The sequence below is a fragment of the Ambystoma mexicanum genome, chromosome 8 (assembly GCF_040938575.1).
Source record: "Ambystoma mexicanum isolate Mex_15411 chromosome 8, UKY_AmexF1_1, whole genome shotgun sequence".
NCBI classification, from domain to species: Eukaryota; Metazoa; Chordata; class Amphibia; order Caudata; family Ambystomatidae; genus Ambystoma; species Ambystoma mexicanum.
The window spans coordinates 328,355,980-328,376,509 of record NC_090929.1 but is presented as its reverse complement, the minus strand read 5'-3'; the positions used below and the strand labels follow the sequence as shown (position 1 = coordinate 328,376,509).

At 43.1% G+C, this 20,530-nt stretch overlaps 1 protein-coding gene across 1 annotated transcript in view; it reads left to right on the top strand.

Moving 5' to 3' along the window:
• Positions 1 to 20,530, top strand: part of MAMDC4 (MAM domain containing 4) — a 498,376-nt gene that overhangs the window by 50,490 nt on the left and 427,356 nt on the right. Inside the window, exons 5-7 of the mRNA XM_069609267.1 lie at positions 9,339 to 9,484; positions 16,605 to 16,689; positions 18,062 to 18,178. Coding sequence (XP_069465368.1) covers positions 9,339 to 9,484; positions 16,605 to 16,689; positions 18,062 to 18,178 — 348 coding nt within the window. The remainder of the gene's footprint in view (positions 1 to 9,338; positions 9,485 to 16,604; positions 16,690 to 18,061; positions 18,179 to 20,530) is intronic.

Below are 20,530 nucleotides of genomic sequence, written 5' to 3'. Positions count from 1 at the left end.
TGCCCCAGAGAATCTCAAAAGATGAAATGCCCGCAGTGGAATGAGGTGTGAACCTATACGCTACCACCAATTCATCTGCAGCTTTTCTCCAATCTTTCCCCTCAGCAATGGCACCTCTGATGCTATCCTTTATGACACGATTAAACCTTTGTACTATCCCCTTGGTTTCGGGATGATAGATAGAACTTGCTTATGCTGAATCCCATTGCTTTTTCAAACAATGTCCATCTCCTCTGACACCAATTGCACAACATTATCGGTAATTATACTAGATGGATGTCCCTCTCTCTTGAATACCTCATCTAGGAATTTAACAATGACTCTTGTACAAATATGTTGTACCCATGATGTCTCCACCCAATGAGACAACATGCCAACTAATACAATACAGTAAGTGACAGGCTATTATGCACGACTATGCAGAAAGGACAAGCATACTCGTCCTTGGCACTTAAGGGGTTAAACCTGTTTGACATTGCACCGGTCCCACAATGTCTAGATCTTCCCTGTCCCACAGAATTTCAGGAATGGACATTAATGTCATTGGCTCCACCTTCCTGACAGAGGTTTTGCCAGATTCTTCAAAGATATGACATTCTCTCACCAATCTCTCCACTTACAATCTTGTCTCAACAACTGCTTAGTCTTTGTCATACCCTGATAGCCTGCATGTGCTCTAGCCAGTATTGTGTTTCTCACACCTTGAGAAGGAACTAGCTTGTCTCACCTCATCAACATATCTCCCGTCCAGCTTATCTCATCAAATACTAGTCTCATGGCATCAGGTATAGAACCACCTCTTCTTATTTCGTTGCTTTTCATTCCACATTCAATACGTTCTTTGGTGTCCCTCAATACCTCATCTTCTGACATTGCGTCCTGCCATTCCTGCTCCGACACCACATCCTGATGCATTTCAATTACCAACTCTTGATCATCTATGTCTTCATCGTTTGCACCTTATTCCTCAACCACATTGGTCAATTGAGACAAACAATCTGCAGCTTTGTTTTTTATTTCTGGTACATACTCCACCTCCCTTACATAATCCTGCAGGTTGGCCACCCACTTCCTAATCCTGGAGGATACCTTATCTAGACCCTTGGTGGTTAACATTTCTTGGTCCAACCATATTGTACGTTTCATGCCCCACAAAAATGGCTGAAATGTATCTGTGGCCCATTTGACTGCCAACAACTCTTTCTCAATTGTTGAGTAATTTTTCTCTGATTCTATTAGCACTGAGAAGCAAAAGACACAGTATATTTCTTACCCTTACACACTTTTGTTAGCACAGCTCCTAATCCTTGATTACTGGCATCTGTCATTACTATAGATCTCCTACTGGGGTCATAGCTACTGAGTGTTGGGGCTTTATTCAAAGCACCCTTGATAGCCTTAAATTCAGTTTCACAAGCATGATCCCATTGGAATTTGGCACCTTTTTTCACTAATTTCCTCATATTCACGAATGTTGTGGCTAACCCCTGAATACAGTTTGAGTAATGCTCTGCCATTACCAAAAAGTAAATTACCTGAGCCTTATCAGTGGAACTGTGAAAAGCCAAAATAATATTCACAAGTTTCAATGTAGGTCTTATACCACTTTCAGAAATGTCATGTCATAAGTACTGAATTGTGGTTTTATGAAACTTACACTTCTCTTTGCTAAGAGTCAAACCATGTTCCAGGAAAATATCAAGAACTTTCTTTAGTCTCTTATCATGCTCATCCCTGGATTTGGCATGAACTAGCGCATCATCTTGAAAACTTAGAACCCCCCGGATGTCACTAAACCTTTGACACATCACCCTCTGGAAGACCCCAGGGGCAGACACTGAGCTAAAGGGCATGCGTTTACACTGGAATAGACCCTCAGGTGCAATGAATGCGGTGACATTCCTAGAATCCAGATGAAGAACTATTTGATGGTAGGCAGATCTCAAATCTAGAGTGGACATGATTTTGGCCCCTTTTATTCTGCCTAACATTTCCCTAATGTTTAGTAATGGATGACTATCAGGTATAATTGAGTGATTGACTGACCTCAAATCAATACAAAGTTTTAGCTTTCTATTCGGTTTGTATATAACTAACAGGGGCGAAACCCATTCAGAGAACTTAGTCCTGTCAATGACACCATTCTTCTCCATTTCTTCAAGTTCACCTTTGACTTTGTGTCTAAGATTTATGGGAATAGATCTAGCCTTTTTGAACTACCGGAAGAGAGTCTGGTTTCATCCAATTTTGTGCATGTGATTTTTGAAACAAACTAATCTTTTTCTAAAAACCTCATGAGATTCAACGTTCATCAAATCACCAACTGAGGATACACCCCCAAACATTCCATCAACAGCATACATCATCTCTTCAGCATTAGGGTCTAACTTTATTCTTAGTCTCTTTTGATGAGGCAATGGAAGTGTACCTTTATCCGATACGTATAGATTTCCTTTGGCCATTCTGTCTTTAAATTGTATGGTGGTCCAAAACCAATCCAGTAGCTCAATTATTTTCCCACCATAAGCTATTGGCTTAATATTGTGAGAAATCAGAGAGTGTCTCACCCGCTTGTCCCCAGGGATCTCTCTCTCAGGTGGCCAGGGCATGGCCATCGTCTTTGGATCCAGACCATGGGGGTGGACCAGTGCGGGAAGATCACCTGGGTGAGGAGTCTTCAGGGAGTGGGGTTGAGGCAGCCAATGCTGAGTGCATCTTCACTGAGGCAACCGACCTTCCCCGAATTTTCCCATGGCTATGCTGCCCCTTCCTTGTGCACCAATATTAAACTGTGTGACGAGTGAATCGTCCTCAAAGTTAGGGGAAGTGGGAGGGCAGCATTCCATATTGGGGGCTCACCCAAAATTAAAACCCAAAATGGCATCCCAAAAAAGATTGATTATTTCAAGAATAAATGATTCTATATATTCGAAAGCACAAACATCAAACCCCTCAAAGCATGACCAATTGGGAACAAATGAAGAAGTTCCTGTTTCTCAACCACAAACCACAAATAACGATCAGAACTCCTCAGGACTCAGTACAGCAAGATGATAGGGAGTTAGAATATCAAGCCCGAGATTGGGTCTCGCCAGCAACAGTCTATGAGGCTGAGGAAGGAAGAAACACCTGAGACTCTCGAGATTCTTTAACATCATCATCTATGTCATCAGAACCTTTGGGAAATGACTGCTTTTCATCCTAACAAGAATACATATGAATCTTTCCTCTCATCTGCTGCAGTGTCACAACTGCAGAATAACATAATGGCAGCACTAAGAATTTTTTTAGCCCTGTTTACCAAACTTTGAATGACGCTCTTAAATATCTGGCAACATTGCTAGGGATGGTACATTAAAACATTATATTTCTAGAAACATTTGCTTCTGTCTAAATTAGACTGGATAGAGAAGCAGAATCATCCGCCCAATGGCAAAATAGACTCTGCGACTTAGCAAGAGAGCAAGAGGAGAAGAAATAGATAAAAGCACTCTAATGACTGCTCTTCAAGAAGATTGCAAATGGATGAGTTCCCAGTACAGAAATGGTTATTTGGTTGCCGGAGAACCAAAAATGAAGTTAGATATAGCTGTAAAAGTTCCGGTGCTACCTTCTAAATCCATAAAGGCTTCAACCTTTTGATGTATCTAAGCATCAAGGCACTCAAACTTCAGTAGTCCCGGCAACTACAAGCCTCTTGCCGCAGGGGAATACTGATAGTGGCCTAAATAAGGGGGAAGGCTGGAAACAGCAAATGGCCTTGCAACACAATGGAGGGTAAGTGCAACTCTTAACGACGACCCTCAATTCATCTTTGGAGGAAGCCAAACCAATAAGACAAAACAAAAGCTTCAAGGCCCCTGTGTTAAATCATTTCCAATATTTGAACAACATACAAAATCTACTCAACCGAACTTGAAATCCAACAAAACCCAACAAAAAAAATCTAAAAATGTTCAATCAGTGCATTAACCCAAATCGAATGGGTCAAGGTCATTTCTCCGTAAACTTAAAGACACCTCCGGCGAGGCCAATCGCTCATCACATACAGAGTGATGAACAAAGGGAAGTGAAGATCCCCAAGAAGATCTTGGTGCCCAAAGGAGCGTCGGTTCATATTCAAGTGCAGGAAGAGTATGATTACCAACCAAAGACTACTGCCAAATATCTGGGTTTGAGTGCATTATTGGAAGCCATCACTGACATTTATGGGGTTGTTGAAGTAGAGGAAACATCGACCACCACGAGTGGCAGAACTTTTCACATTGAGAGTTCACTGCATGGCAATGACTCAGCTATCTCGGTTAGCCCTGCCAGCCAGATGGATAGATGACTGGAAAGGGGTGCATGGACTAAGACTTTTCAGACCCTTGAAGATAAACTAAAGGCTGGACTATTGAAATTGCACATATCCGGTTCAGATAAAATGGAGATTGGTGTGCAAAAGCAGAAGGTCTCTGTATAAAATTCTTCATCTAGCCATCAATCCACTCAGTTCTCAGAGAACATTATAATGTTACAGAGAATACTATCTGCAAACGATAACTTGATCCTGAACCGAAGAAATGTGTTGAAGCTGTTACTTATAAATTCGGATGACATAAGGGCTTTTCAATTTTTGAACGAGAGTCGATTAGATTGGGTATTTCTGCATGTAAACTGCCTTGGTGAAAAACTATTTTATGGAGCGGCAATAGATATGCTTCACTTAGGATTTGAGTTAAGCAAAGGAAAAAACATGGGGAAGGTACCCTAAACAAGGGACTGATCTCAAGCTAGCCAAGAGCCTACATTTGAAATGGGCCGACAACTATATAACAACTGATAAGGATTCTGAAAGTCAATGGACAACTAGTGAAGCCAAAAACCATTAGCCAGTAAGAAGATTATTTAATGTACAAAAGCCCAACCATGACAGGGAGTTGGGGCTTGTGATGTGAGAGCAAAGCAGTCCACTACACAGGACTGCTCATGGCTAGCTGGTGTGCTAGCATCATCTAAGGACAACTAATGCCAGGTTAATAAAGGCCAAGCCTCACTATATGGATCATGGCACATCCAAGGATTTAATTACCTTTTCAGCAACAAAGATCTAGGTGTGGGGGCCTATGTTATCCTATGCCTACAAGAGTCGTGGTTAAGGTCTAAACCACTTTTTGAGGGGTTTATAACTTATCTGAACCAAGCAGATAAGGGGGTGACGGGAGGACTTATTCCGGCCTATTGACTTTGGTAAAAACAGGACAGGGACTAACGCTGACAAAAGTTATCAACCCCAATATTTTTGTACACATATTGATTCTGAAATGTGAGAGGCAAGAGCGAAAGGAAATTAAATAAATTATTGTATTTAACCTATATTGGAATGGGGCAATGGTGGGGGAAGAAATGTTTATTGAATTGGTGATGGGCTTTGTTGATGAACTCTATACAGATTTGAAAGCAACATATATTGTGATTTGTGGTGAACTAAATATAAAGTGTCTAGATGCCTTGGTTAAGCCAATCATTCAGTGCTCATTACAAAAGAGGCCCGCCTTGTGGCTCAGAGAGTCAAATGATCAGGGAATACAAATGCTAAATGGCTAAATTAAGGGGGACATCCCTGGTAACCCACATTGGTCCAGGGGCGAACAGAAGGTGTGTTTGGATTACTGTTTTGTGGCTGCTAATTTGATCCACCTTATAGAGCTATTTCGGTTTGATTCCAATGGAAACCAGCTACCACAATTTGCTTCAAGTGAGATGCAGGGGGAGGTATCAAACAGCCAGGAAATATAATACGGTTTCTGAGGGGAAGAATAGGCTGAGGGTAAAGCATTGGGATGTTACAACAATTGCATCTAATTACATCAAACATGTGAGTGAAGCTGACAGGGGTATAGAATATGTCTGGTTATTCGCAGATTTTGTTGAAGTTCAATCAAGGGAAAGTAGACTTTAAACCTTTCCACATTTACAATAAATATTTGGTAGAGGCAAGGAAATTGCTTCGAGCCTATCTAAGGAGGCTAGGAAGGCTAGGTAGTACTGAATAGGGGTGAGCGAACGCTTCTAGTGAAAAAACACAAACGGCAATATAGAAACTGACTGATTGTTTAAAGAGCTGTAAGATCGCAGCACGATGCAGAACCAATGCTAAAAACCATTTGTTAGAACAATACCTGCAATCTATGGGAATTAATAAATAATAATGGTAGGATACAGCCGGCTTTACTATTAAGCCTGATTTCTGAGGAATCATGGATAAACCATTTTACAGCATTGTTTGCCTTGGGCGGCTCTAACGTAAAGTAAGAGGACCTAGTATCTCTTAAAACATGGTCTTTCCGATTTCACAAAGACGACATGAAGGACCTAATTAAAAATGGACGGTTTGACCAACTCAATGTTAAAGGAAGCTGTGGGCACATGGGCCGACTTTGTTACTTTACTATTTAATCAAGTCATGATTGCGAGAAAAGTCCCAATCTCAAAGAAAACAGCACTGATCATCCCAATCTTCAAGAAGTTCGACAGAGATGATCCAAGGAACTATCCTAGGAACTATCGGACGATCGCCCTCTTGGATATATCGGGAAAGATCATGCTTCAGTCTTATGCAACTTAACCACTTGGGCTATTAAAGCCGAATGAATGGACCCACAACAAACAGGATTTGTCAAGGGGGAGAGCACTGGCGTAAACCTCTTCCTCTTGAACCTGTTGAAACTTAGAGCAATTAAGACTAAGTCAAAAATGTATTTGGCATTCATTGATCTGGAACAAGCATTTGACAGTGTCAATAGGGAGAGGTTATTGGAGAAATTATAAAAATGGCAGTGCCCACAAGACCTTGTAGGGGCAATAAAGACATTTTATTTGTCAACCTTTATGCAAGTTAGATTGACAATGAATGGTGTTTTCTCAAAATAAAGAAACACATGTAGAGGATTAAAGCAAGCATGTCCCCTGGCACCTGCATTGTTTAATCTATATATATCAGATTTGGCGAAATCCCAGAGCCCAATAAAAGAATTTGTCCCGAAAGTGCAGGGTTGTTTTATCCCCTGGGTTTATATGCCGACCCCAACAGGTCTACAGCGAAGATTAAATCAATTTCTGATTTACATCACAGAAAATGAGCCAAGAGTCAGCACTAAAAAATCTTAAATAACTATCTTGAGTGCTGCACAGAGGAAGAAAAATGGCAGCTTTGCATGGTATATGAGGTCGGAGAGACTGATGCAAGTTGACTCAATCATGTATGTGGGGTTATGATGAATTGCAGTATAAGGTAAGCAGTACAGTAAATTTACAAACATCCTAATTCTCACCTTCTACAAACAAAAGATTGTCCTGATCCTAACCTATGCAGCGGAAGCAAACTTAAATCTGCCTTGGCAAATGTGGGGTTTTATGGAGGAACTGTTTTGGAGAAAAGTACTCGCTCTCCCCAGAGGGCTGCCGATGGTCTCCATTACATTTGAGCTGGGGCTGCAGTCAATGTCATCAATTGTGCTCTGGAAATCGATATCCATGTTTAGGAAATGTGTTTTGTTGGACCCTCTTCCTCTTTTTGAGGTTTTAAGAAACAAATGGTGCTAAAAAGGATTGGGTATTTGTGAAATTGCAAGCTTTATGTACAGGCTGGTTAAATTCAATTGACACCTCGATCGAGGCGTTAATAGCTAATCTGGCGATGGTGAAGATAAATCTACTCTGGCAGGATTGGATAGATACGCAGGGAAAACTAAATAAATATAGGCTACTGATTAATTTGGTGTATGAAAGGAGAGCCTTAAATGAACTTCCTGCGTATCTGTCCAAGTTCCCCTCTTCTCACTACCAGGATCTATGAGATTCCGGTTGAACATTCTTCAGACTAGAGAAGTCCTAACACTTCTCAAGCAGATCGAGAAGACCTATCCTGACTGTAGGCACTGTGAAAAGAAGGGGGTGAGCAAATCATTAGACCATCTGGTGGTGGCTGGTAGGGATGTAACAAATGTGAGACTTTGGTATTTGGGAGCCTTTGTTAATGATGTTTACACATTGTCGGCAGAGGAGTGATGGAACAGGTTCCTAATTGGGGACAGTCCGAGTATGATTTTTGAAGTCATGAAATTCTTGGAAAAAGTTTTAATGTTGGAATAAAGTGAATTTTAGGCGTTTTCATTTGACCAGTTTAATTTTTGAAATGACTGCAATGGAAATTGTGGAAGTGGATTTGTAATGAAATTGTGTGATGGATTTTAGAAATATGAAAGGTTTGTAATAAAGCAAACATAATAAATAAAAATAAATGTAAAAAAAAATGGCTGGCTTTTTTTAACTGTGAGTACATTTGCTCCAACCCTACCAACCTTGCTGAGAAAGTTCTCTCACTTGTTTGGCCGAAGGGGGGGCAGGATACCCAGGAGCTGGAGTCCACTCACCTTGCAAGTACCCTCGCATTTGGTCGTGCCCAAGCAGACAGGAACCATTTGTACATTTTTATGTCAGCTGCAAAGGTTTAACACTCATTTTCAGTTCCAGTGTGTGCGATTTCTAATGGCAACTGCAAATAGCAATATTTATCGTGTTCATTGCAATTTACTATTTTTTCAAACGTGAGGCCTTCCACTTTGTCGGAATGGTTTTTCATATGCAACATCCTTCCCTATTTTTGGTCCCTGCTATTTTGTAAAGCTGTACTTTCCTGTCTTCTGTGATCTGAAATAAGGATACTATGTTGACTAAAATGAATAGAAATAATTTAAATCTGGGAACACATATTTAAAATATGGATCTATATTTTCTTTTTTTAAGTGTGCTTTCAGGTTTGGGACAGAAATTATTCAATAAAACAACTATTTGGCCTCATATTCGACTTTGGCCGAATTGAATACTTGATAACTATTCGGTATTCAGCCTAATATTAAATTAGCTACTTCGTGCACCCCTACTTACAATAGTTTGAGGGAAGCAGTGACAGAGATTTTAACCAGGCGTTACAGGAGGAAAGAGGGGCAGCAATGACAAGACAACAATGAAATGTAGCCTCCTCCATGGCTCCGATCATAAAGAGATCAGGGTGAGATTCTGGAAATGTTGGTGGCTGCTCGCCACTCATTTACAACCAACCACAAGTGCCTGTTAGGGCTTACTTTGATTGGCCCCAACTGATTTCAATTTGTGGGATATGCTTGACTTCTCTTTCTAGTCGATTGCTTGCAGTCCACTAAGGTGTGATGGGATTGGCATGGTCATTTTGCTTTTCCCCTTTGATGACAAATTCTTGATGTGTTGTTGATGAGTTGCAATTCTTTATAGGACTTACTTCTGATTCAAGTGTAATACAATCTGTGTTACTATAGGTTTAAATGAAGTTGCTAAAGGCTCCCTCTCTGTGCAAGTGTCAGACTCCACCCAAATATTTGATGTTTGGCAAAGCCCAAAGAGCAGTGTCAACGCATGGAGGGAAATTGTTTTCTACACAGGCAGGATCTCAGGAGAGTTTGAGGTAAGAAAAGTTTCCTAACTCACTTTTTATTTGTGTATAAAAATGTATCATTTTATTAACCATTTTGTGGATGGTAGCCTTTCCTTGCTTTTGGCACTTTTGTTTAAGGTAGTGATATCATGCATTTAGCCTAATTGTGTGAGTTAGCCTTACCTTGCTTTTAGCCCTTTTGTTTTAGGTAGCAGTATTACGCATTTAGCCTAATTGTGTAAGGTAACCTTACCTCGTTTTTAGCCAATTTGTGTTGGTCAGCATTTAGCCAAATTGTGTAAGGTATCATGCATTCATCTAGCACTTAGATTGCCTGTGAAATGTAGCACTTCTTGGTCTACATAGATGGAACCCAGGAAGTAGGCATTGTTATTTGTACAGTTAACCCCACTCTCCTCTTGTCCACAGCACCTTTGCAATTTAGCGGCAGGCACAGGCTCAGGCTCACTTCCACACACCCTGCACTCAAATATAACTCAAACACTATTGCACATCACCTCTGCCATAAAAAAGAAGCTACTTTCAATGACCGAAATTCGCACTGTAGCTTCCCACATAACTCTCTATCTCCTTAAACACAATCCCCCACCTTTAGTCCAAAGTATTCCTCTGCTGCGCCCATACACACCCCATTTAGACATGGGTGACTACCAGGGTCTTGGCCACCCTCACATAACTGTAATGGCTGAAATGTTCACACGCATAATAGTGCCTCCAAAATTCTCTCACATTTTTGGACTCCGGTCCCTACGAGGGCGTTCAACCGAAGGCACGTTGGGACCATAATTATGGTGAAAGGTGCAATAACAAATGACAAAATAGATGAATGAATGAATGAATGAATGAATGAATGAATGAATGAATGAATGAATTTCTACTATACAAATGAGCACCTGAGACACAGAGGGAAAATGAGACTTGTCAAAGAAAGACTGTATTGTATGTCAATAGAAAACTGAGAGTTAACATCTGATCAGAGATAACTCAGTGCCTTAATCACAAAACTATACCTTGTCATAGCTGTATGTGTTATTTTTAAGGTAACAAGGGGTGTGGCAGTGGGAGTTAATGCTACCCTGGGGCACATGTTTCATCCAGGCCTATCAAGCAAATGAAGACCTTTAAAAAAAAAAAAAACAATGGTACATATTGGGTTTCATGTAGCGTAGAACTTGCTGCAGCACACACATCATCACAAATGTATGAACATGATGACGCTTATTCATAGCAGACCATGGCTTCTCTATTTGACATCAGTTCTTCATTTCGGCAAAGCAACCTTCCTCTCTGCCTGCTACCTCACAAAATAGAAACCACACGCTTTTCTTATAGGACCAAAAGTGCCAAGAGGGCACACACATATCAAAGGCCAACCAATATTAGACCCCATAACACATACAAAATCACCACCTTCCAGGAAACCATGTCTATACCTTTATTAGTGCCCTAGCAGAACACTGTCCCTTCATGAAAGATTTGATAAGCCTGTGAGGGTCTAAGAAGGCTACTTTGAAGTGACTGTGGTAGGCATCTGACTGCTGGTGAGTTGTGTACATTGCCTGTGAGTCAATCCCGGTCTGAAACTCCTGAGTCTGTGCTAATGTTTTTGGGGTGTGTGCTGATCCAGGTGGTCTATCCTGATGTTGTGAGGCATGTCTGGAGTGGTTCTGCATATTTTTCCATTCATCAGCTAATCTGATGCATAAAATCAAAACAGTGGGGCCCTATGCTGATGTTGTTGGGGCATTGTCCTGGGATGTGAAGGTATGTTACCTTCCTTGTATCAGTGAGGAACTCAAAGGGTCATTATTTAACCCATCACACTCTGAAATCTTAATATTTAAACCACTCCCCTTTGCCTACTTCCTATAGTGTTAGACCATCCCATGGAGCCCTATCAGATTGCTATTTAACATTGTGATGAGGTGTCCTCCATGCCTGTGAACCAGGGGTGACAACAACAGGCATTTCATCATCAGTGCCATGACCACACCAGAGCACCACACGCTATTGAAAGAGAAGGAGAAATAACCACGTAGCGGAAGACGGGAATGCCAACAGTGTGTGAGCTGGTGGGTAATCAAGACATTCACTATAAGGAGCAAAAGACCTGGAAACCTGCCTTATCTTTACATCTGAAGCAATAAGCACTGGTGAGAACACGGAGAGACACACTCATTCTGAGCCTCATTGAGACGAGGAGTCACTTGACAGAACCCTAGGGAAAAGGTGGGCACTAGAAATGAGACCCAGGTACAAGACCTGGAGACTAAGCAATGAGAACCGGAAGGAAGGAGAAACTCAGGATTAATGGCTCTTGCACCTGAGACCGAAAGCCCAAAACAAGAATTGACAGCAAGAAGAGTAGACAAAGGCAAGGAGGCAACACAGAGTGGCACCGGTGAACAGCGACACCGGAATACAGAAGGAAAGTCACTAAGCCAGACAGTTAAAGCAGAGAAATATTGTGTTGTGTTGTGAGCACTACACTATTTCTCCACTTGAACACAGCCTCTACCCTTTGAGGGTAGAGCCTGTGTTAAAGTGGAGAAATACTTTATGGTTTGAATTGAAGTTACAATTCCTATATGCCTATGATGAAGAGTCCGTATGTAGAATCAGCAACATTGGGAAAGATTGCATTGCTGGGACTAAGGTCTGCATTCCCTTAGACTTCTGAGATGGAAGCTAGGTGAAAAATCGGTAAAGCAGAGGAGAAGTGCATTGTGGGAACTGAAGTCAGCTTCCCCCTATCCCTCTGAGGCAAAGGCCATATGAAGAATTGATTAAGTGGGTAAAATGTTCATTGCAGGAATTGAAGTCTGCATTCCTGTATTCATTGCGAAGAATAAATGAAATGAGAAACCATTATATTGCAGGTCAGGTGTATTGCCTATAGTCCACCAAGAAGAAACTTAGCAAGGAAACAGTCAAATAGCTTTTTGATGGATTCCCAGCTGCTAGAGAAATCTCCCCAATTTCTTTTCAAAATGTAAGGAGCTCAAGTAAATGGATTAGGCATGAACGTCTGATCTGTTACATAGACTAACTTTCATAAAGGATCAGTGCCTTAAACAATTCCGTTAGTGGTTTGTGCCCAGATGTACCAATCAGCCCATAAGGAGCGCAGCTGAGCCACTTGCATCCAGATAAAATACACAGCACGTGTGTGTTGCTGCTGTGCATGGGCTATTTGGCATGCCAACAGCTCTTAGGTCAAATAGCTGCCAAACGTTACAGTATATACTAACAGAAAATATGCAAACACAAAAACTGTGTAACAGCTACTCCTGTAAATTCGTTTCAAAAGCTTTTTGGCACTATGGAAACAGGTTTATATCACACACATGTGTATTGACACTCCTTACCCTGCTAATGCGCCACTGTAAGGTAAGAGAAAGTATGGTATGGATTTAGACTGTTTGCTAAAACTACATTAATTTGATCAGAAATGGGACTGCATGTTAAAAGTCCAGCCCCAGGTGTTTCTTTGTTAAGTTACACAAAAAAATTGGAGGGAACCTAAAAGAGCTTTCATCCAAAGGATGTGTCTGTAGTATGAGGAGAATGAAAGGTACGACACATTTGGCATGTATCTTGTTTTGGAAATGTATACATAAAAAACTGAAACCTTTTAATTAATTTGAATTGTCCTTCAAAGAACTCTGGTGGCAGAACTGTAGGTTTAAAAAATCAATAGAACCCGCAGAGGGCGGGGGTGGGGGGGAATTAGTGGTCGGTTAATTCCCACAGGGTGACAGTTTTGCTCAGGCTTTAACGAAAGCTCTGGGGCATTACGCGACCAGTAATGATCCCCCTGCAAGGGTTATATTACTTTAAGTACCCCAGCACATTGTACCGGGGTACTAATAGTAATTTTTATCGAGTTGAGACACAGGGTTGTGACTGTTTCTCAACTCGAGAAGGAAAAATGCAAAAAATGGTCGCTAGGGTTCGGAGAGAACGGACTACAACACGTAGTCCCTTCTCCTTTTCCATGGCAGCCATTGAAATGTAAAGGGAAAAAGGCAAACAAACGAAATAGCCCCCATGGAATGGGAGAAAGGACTACACGTAATCCCTTCTCCCTTTACATGGCAGCCAATGAAAAGAGATGGAAAAAAAGAAAACAAACAAAATGGTCACCATGGATCGGTGAGAAGGGACTACACATAGTCCTTTACCCCTTTCCATAGTGGGCAGTCGACGAAAAGGGAAGGAATTTGGGGGAAATGCACTCACGTCCCCCAGAAATCAGGTAAGTCTTTCTTATGCTGTTAAAGACCCAGCAAAGGCCAATCAGATTGTTTGTTACTATCTGTTTGTCCCTCGCCGGTTACTAATTAAATGTAGAGATGGCACAGTAGTGTAAAAAGTATTGAAGTTATCCTCAATCTTGAATTTGGTGTAACAAAAATATTGTCTGCCTATTTAGCTTCCCAATCATTGGCCTAGCAGATGAAATGTACATAAGATGAAAGCTTCTCAATTTCTTGTGAGGCAAAAAACCTTGGTGTCATCTTCGACTCCTCTCTCTCCTTCTCTCCTCACATCACGGACCTTGCCAAGAAGGCCCACTGTTAGCTGCACCTCTTTAGAGGCATTCTCCCTTTCCTCACCTTCCCCCACAACTCATTGGGGGTCATTACAGCCTGGGCGCAAAGGGAGCCCGGGCACCGGTAATGACACCGGTGCCGGTAATCCCTTTGTGCTCTATTCCGAGGTCCCTTTGCGGGTCCTTCTCTTAATGCCTGGTTTTAGCAGGCTTTAAGGACGGGACCCGAAAAGGGATACCGGAGTCAATAACGGTACCGCAATTAGCGGTACCATTATTGCCGCCTTCCCATTGAGCCCTATGGGGGCTCAAATAAGAATGGGGAATGGCTCTGGTGAATGGGGAATTACCGGTCCCGCTGACCTCGGACTGGACCGGTAATTACTCCCTTCACCAGACCGGAGTCGGTCCGATTTTGGAGGCAGCCATGGCGCAAATAGCGCCATGGCTACCTCCAAACTCGGAATGAGGGCCATTGTCTCCAGGGCTCTGGTCCTCTCTAAGCTGGACTTCTGCAACAGCCTCTTTCTCAATCTGCCTAAATCCTCCCTTTGCCCCTTTCAACTAATCAAGAATAGGATTGGGAGACTTATCATTGGCCTCAAGCCCAGCGACTGCCTCTCTCTCCAGCCCTAAAATCTTTCACTTGTTTCCGGTTGTTGCAAGGCTCAAGTTCAAGACTTTCTAGGGCCTGGGGCCCTGCTACCCCCAACTCTCTCTCCCTAAATACCTCCCTGCTAGTGCCCTTCGGCCTTCTAGCTCCAACTCTCTGCTGATCAGATGCTTTTCCAAGCAGAGTGTGGGGGTTAGATCTCTCTCTGCCGCAGGTGTCACCCTCTGGAATGGCCTCCCTGCCCCTCTAAGGCTTGAGCAGGATCTCCTTAAATTCTGGAAGCTTCTCAAGACCCTGCTTTTCTCTTCTTCCTTCCATCTCGCCCTCCACCTCCCCTGCTAATGTCCCCCTCAGACGCATTTTGACTGGCTGCCTGGTTCCTTCTGAGTCTTACAGGGCACCAGGCACTCCACACCCAGTCTACCCCAGCACTTCCTTCTCCCCTGACCCCCATCCCAAACCTGCACTTGTCCTACCTGGCACTCTCCCCCTGTGCTAACCTGTCAGGGCCTACAACCCCACTGAGACAGATCCAGACCCATCCTTGCACTTTAGAGTGTGGACCCTCTTTCCCTGCACGCCCTGCTTTCCCCTGGCACTTGTCCACCCGGCCACCCGTAGCACTCGCCTACCCCAGGGGCTCTCTTATCCCCTCCTTCCCCCCACGAGCACTTGCATGCTTGCCACTCGTTCCTTTCCATCCAAGCATTAACGCATTCCGATCTGACCTGCAATTCACCCCCACTCTCCTGCACTTTTTGTTACTGCACTTGCACGATGCAAATGGCACATGGTCTAGTAGGACCTTTTTTTGCTATTTTTCATCCCTGTCCACACTCTTTTGTCTTGTGGTGCCTTGAAACACCATTTGCTGTATAGGCGCATTATGAATACCCAATAAATAAATAAATAAATACTAATTTTGTCAGGCCTTGGGAGAAGTCTGCCTTCCTCCAAATATCAGACAGATGAGAGTACCTGGGAGGAAGCTATGTGTCCCAACATTGAACCTCTGAGAGGCCTAGCGGAAGGGTCTGAATAGGTCCCAACATTAAACCTCTGAGAGGCCTAGCGGAAGGGTCTGAATAGGTCCCAACATTAAACCTCTGAGAGGCCTAGCGGAAGGGTCTGAATAGGTCCCAACATTAAACCTCTGAGAGGCCTAGCGGAAGGGTCTGAATAGGTCCCAACATTAAACCTCTGAGAGGTGCTCTGAAGAGTCTGAATAGGCCCTAACATCAACATGTTGCAAAGTCTTTGGGAGGAGTCGGAAGACGCTGCAACATTATAATGTTGTGGGGCCCTGGGAGGAGTCTGAACATATACAAACATGAAAACGTTGAGACATCTTGGCAGAAGTCTGTACTCCTGTCAATATAGGAGCGCTCAATGGGAGCCATTTTAGTTCCGAAAATGGAACATTGACATTCACGTTTTGGGGTAAATGCATGTGTTAATAATAATACAATTTTAAAATATATATTAAGTCTCCACATTCCTCTTTTCAAAATACACTCCTACAGAGGAACACCTGGGGATGAAGCAGTCAGCTTTAATTACAACCAACACTGGCAAAATATCGGCATATCTCCCAGTGCCCCTAGCTGGGGGCTGTCCTATAGGGTGACGTGTACCCACACGAGGACGCATTCTGACTTCAGCTGTGTGACTGACTCATGTATCCAGATGGTCATCAACCATTTTAGCATAGAACCCCATCTCTATGTAGGAGAACGCTCAGGTGTGTAAATGGCGCAAACATTGCTTGTAGCCAGGGATTTTTGCAGGTGGCAGCCAGAAGATAACATACAAAGAGCTAGTCTTTTACGGGAGTGTAGCCTTGGGTCTTGGCTTTGTAGTTGGCTAGAGATACGTTACAGAATGTATTGTTGTGCAGAATCAGTCCAATTTGCAGAGGACTGACCCTTCAACCCCTCTCTTTCTCCTCCCTGTCTTCACAGATAACCATCTCGTCGACACAGAACTTTTCAGCCCGGGGGGACGTGGCCATTGACGATGTATCTTTTCAACACTGTGCAATGCCACGTAAGCTTTGGAGCCCATTTTGACCTTTGTTTAATATCTATATCATCGGAAGATGTGTGGTTTTAGAAGCACATACTTTTAGGCCATAAAGCACCCCCTCTGTCTCAGCACACAGCCCCCTAGCCATACTTTGCAGGACATGCTTTATGTGCTTACAAGTACTTTGTGTCATGTGACTTCTCCTGACATCATTGATATATCCACTTGTGCTCAGGATTTGCTCATTTTTTACCAATGCATGAAGCCTGTGACTTCTGTATGTAATCAACATTAAAAGAGACTGGGGGCACCTTTTCTTTGCATTAGACAAGTACAGACTTAGAATGTCCCATTCTATGTGTAAATGCTAGACCACTCCATCCTTCCCAAAAGTTCCACAAATACTGCAGCCCATTCCCTGGAGTTAACTGTGCACTTTTCACGAAGGTATTTCATCCGTTTGGTTTGACCTGGGCCCTTAGTGCTGCTTTCCATTCTTCCTGATCTCAACCCAAAGGTACCCTGAGCACTACTGAACTCTAGACTTGACTAGTCAAACCCTTTGCACGGATGAGTTCCCATTGCCTTTCCTTTTGAGTGTGTATCCTCTGCCTCTCAGGAAAAGAGATCACATATGTCACATACGCTTGTCAACTCTGAGGGTGACTCCTGCACGCACAAACATGGACATGGACTATGTCATCATAGAGCCCCTTCCATATGAGAAATACTGCAAGCTATTCAATGGCTTCTTACAGCACCTAGGATTCATTTTATGATTTTGTGTTATTTTCCTAACTCTCTCTATTCTACGATCCACAAAACAATGTGCAACTGATCTGTAGCCCCATGAACTGCCTGCTTGTTTGCAAGCTCTGCTTTAGGTGGATTGCTGCGGTTCCCACTCAGTTGACACAAGTGTCCTGGGAAGAGACATGGGACATGTCTCTGTAGCAATCTTTGGAATGCCCTAATTTCATAATTAAAGTGGTTAATTGACAGTGCAGAGGGAGCAAGCACGCTCTGAAGATCTCCCTGTTCTCTACCTGGCCTGTCTGCCGTCAGTCACACTCTGTATTTTCTCTGGATAGATTAAAAGCCTAATTTCCCAGTAATCTTATAAAAACATCACCAGGCAAAAATTACATTCAACTTGAAATATGTACCTATTTCAAACTTCCCCCATTCCCACCTTCCTTTTGTTTTAAAATACGGTGGAACCACATCAGAATAGACAAAAGCTCTGCGCGCAGCAGATGCTTATGCTGCAGATTGACTCTGGATCTCTCAAACTTTCGTACACAGGTATCAGAAAACGGAGCACTGTTGGCTGATTTGTGAAATGAATGTCATATAACATTGTCCTCTTCACTCTTTCCTTGCTTGTCTGCAGAGCCTCAGAGAGCATGCCCACGGGGCTGGTTCCGTTGCACCGATGGATCATGTGTGGAGCCGGACCAAGTTTGTGACGGTACCACTGACTGCGCATCAGGTCTTGACGAAGCCAACTGTGAGTTTACACCTTCTAAGGTCCATGAGCTGGAAATATTGTTCTGAGGGACAGCCCATGTACTTCCAATGGTTGCCTCCAGTTTGTCAATAGAGTTACCATCCCTAAAGGGTGGAGCTAGTCCATCCCCTGAATCTGTTCACGTATAATGCCTGCATTTATGAAAATTAAAATGTGTCTGTTTGTACCAGGGGCGGGACGAAACCTAAATAATTTAGGGGGGGCTGCTAACTAGTGATGGGAGGGGCCAATTCAGAAACTGGGCGGGGCAAACATGGAGGCTTTTCCCCCTCTGTTCAATCCCAAGGCTTGTCTGGCATGGGGCCTATGTAAGCGCAATATGCCAGTGAGAATAACCAAGTGATTGGATTTAAAGATAACATACACATTTTGTTGCTTTGATCATTTTTATATCTAAAGCCCAGGTATCTGATCAGGCATCACCTTTTAAGCAAAAGCAACCACCAGGGGACCAGATTGTATTACAGTGAGCCACCCACCTTCACCAACCAAACCTCTCCCACCCACCTCCACTCATCCCCGCTCCTACACTCTACCCACTAAAATCAGCTCCTCTGCCCAGCATTACGCATAAGCGCGGGCACACACAGACATTTACACAACATTCACTCACTCACTCATTTAAACATACCATTCACTTGCACCCCCATTCACCGCACACTCGCTCATTCACATGCGCACTCAGTCCCCCATTCATTGTGCACTCCTTCACACACACTTTACATAATACTTATACACAATCCTTGCACATGCATGTTATGTATGATCTGTCAAAAAAAGAACACAAAAGAATCCACACTGCAAATAACGAGTGCAAGCCCTTGTAAAGAAAACACGTTTTATTGCATGCAAAAGTCTCAGACGGTCCCGTAGAACCAAACTGACACAGAGCTCATCATACTAGGAAAAGTTACAGGTTTTTTATAGCGGAAAACCACATATATGCATAATAATGAGGACCACATAATTCCACCACCCTCGTTGGCTACCACCTATATAACATAGTAATGTGCTTTGATCACTATCTAAATCAAATATGGCACATTGCATCGCCAATTCAAGAAAGGTCTGCCCATAAAGACCCGAGATGAGTGATGCAAAAAATAAAATGTGATTGCCGTATCGAGCTCTGCCTTCTATTGATTAATTATATAAGATTGTTATAATAAAAAGTCAAAGGAGTTGATGAAGATTTGCATCCTTTAGTGGGTTTTATTCCCACTGCATCAGCCGACACGTGTTTAGACCTGAGTAATTCTCAAGGCTGAAAAAGTATCCATATTTACATGAACCAAAAATGTGTGAATACTTTGCATTCGTGTATGCACATTGTTAAACAAGTGATTTCAGTAAAGAGAAAAAACAAAAATTAAAATATAACATAGGTGTACGTATTGTCCATCCATAACGCAATACATCATTGGTGTGCCAATTGATTGATCAAAAAAAATATATAAAGTAGGTTCAGACAAAGTTTACATACCCAAAGTCATGTGGCAAGCTCCTGGAGCAAGCTCCTGGGCAAGCTCTTCCTGGGCAAGCTCCTGGAGAAACTGGCCATCTCCCAGCTTAACCTCCATGCTGAATCTGTTGGTAGTCTTCATGACCATCAATCTGGCTTCAGAGTGGCCAGAAGCACGGAAACTGCTCTCCTGAACATCCGTGAGGACCTGCTCTTGAACCTCGACTCCAACACTCCGTGTGTTCTCATTCTGCTCGATCTCTCTTCTGCCTTTGACACTGTCAACCATGCCATCCTGCTCAACCGTCTCTGTGATAACCTGAGTATCACTGGTCAGGCTCTGGCGTGGCTGACCTCTTTCCTTTCCAATTGACCCTCCCAGGTCAATCTTGGGTTCTTCCTCTCTGACATCTTTTTCTCCACCTGTGGTGTTCCCCAGGGATCTAATCTCTCTCCCTGGCTGTTCAACCAGTATCTGGCACTCCTTGCCCACCGCATCGCCGCCCTCTGCCCCAACTTTCAGTGCTATGCGGACGATACCCAGCTCATTTTCAGGCTACCCTCGGCCTCCTCCTCTCCTTCCCTCATCTCTGACTGTCTGTCTGCTATCCAGGAATGGTGTGCTGCCAATGCCCTCTGCCTTAATGCCAGTAAGACTGAGATTCTACTCATCGGCACACCCACTCCCACCTTCCCTGCAGCTCTCTGGCCAGCCTCTCTTGGCCCTCTTCCTGCACCTACCTGCAAGGCAAAAAACCTCGGGGTCATCTTCGACTCCACACTCTCCTTCTCTCCTCATATATCTGACGTCTCTAAGAAGTCACACTACCAGCTGCACCTCCTCAGAGGTATTCTTCCCTTCCTCTCCT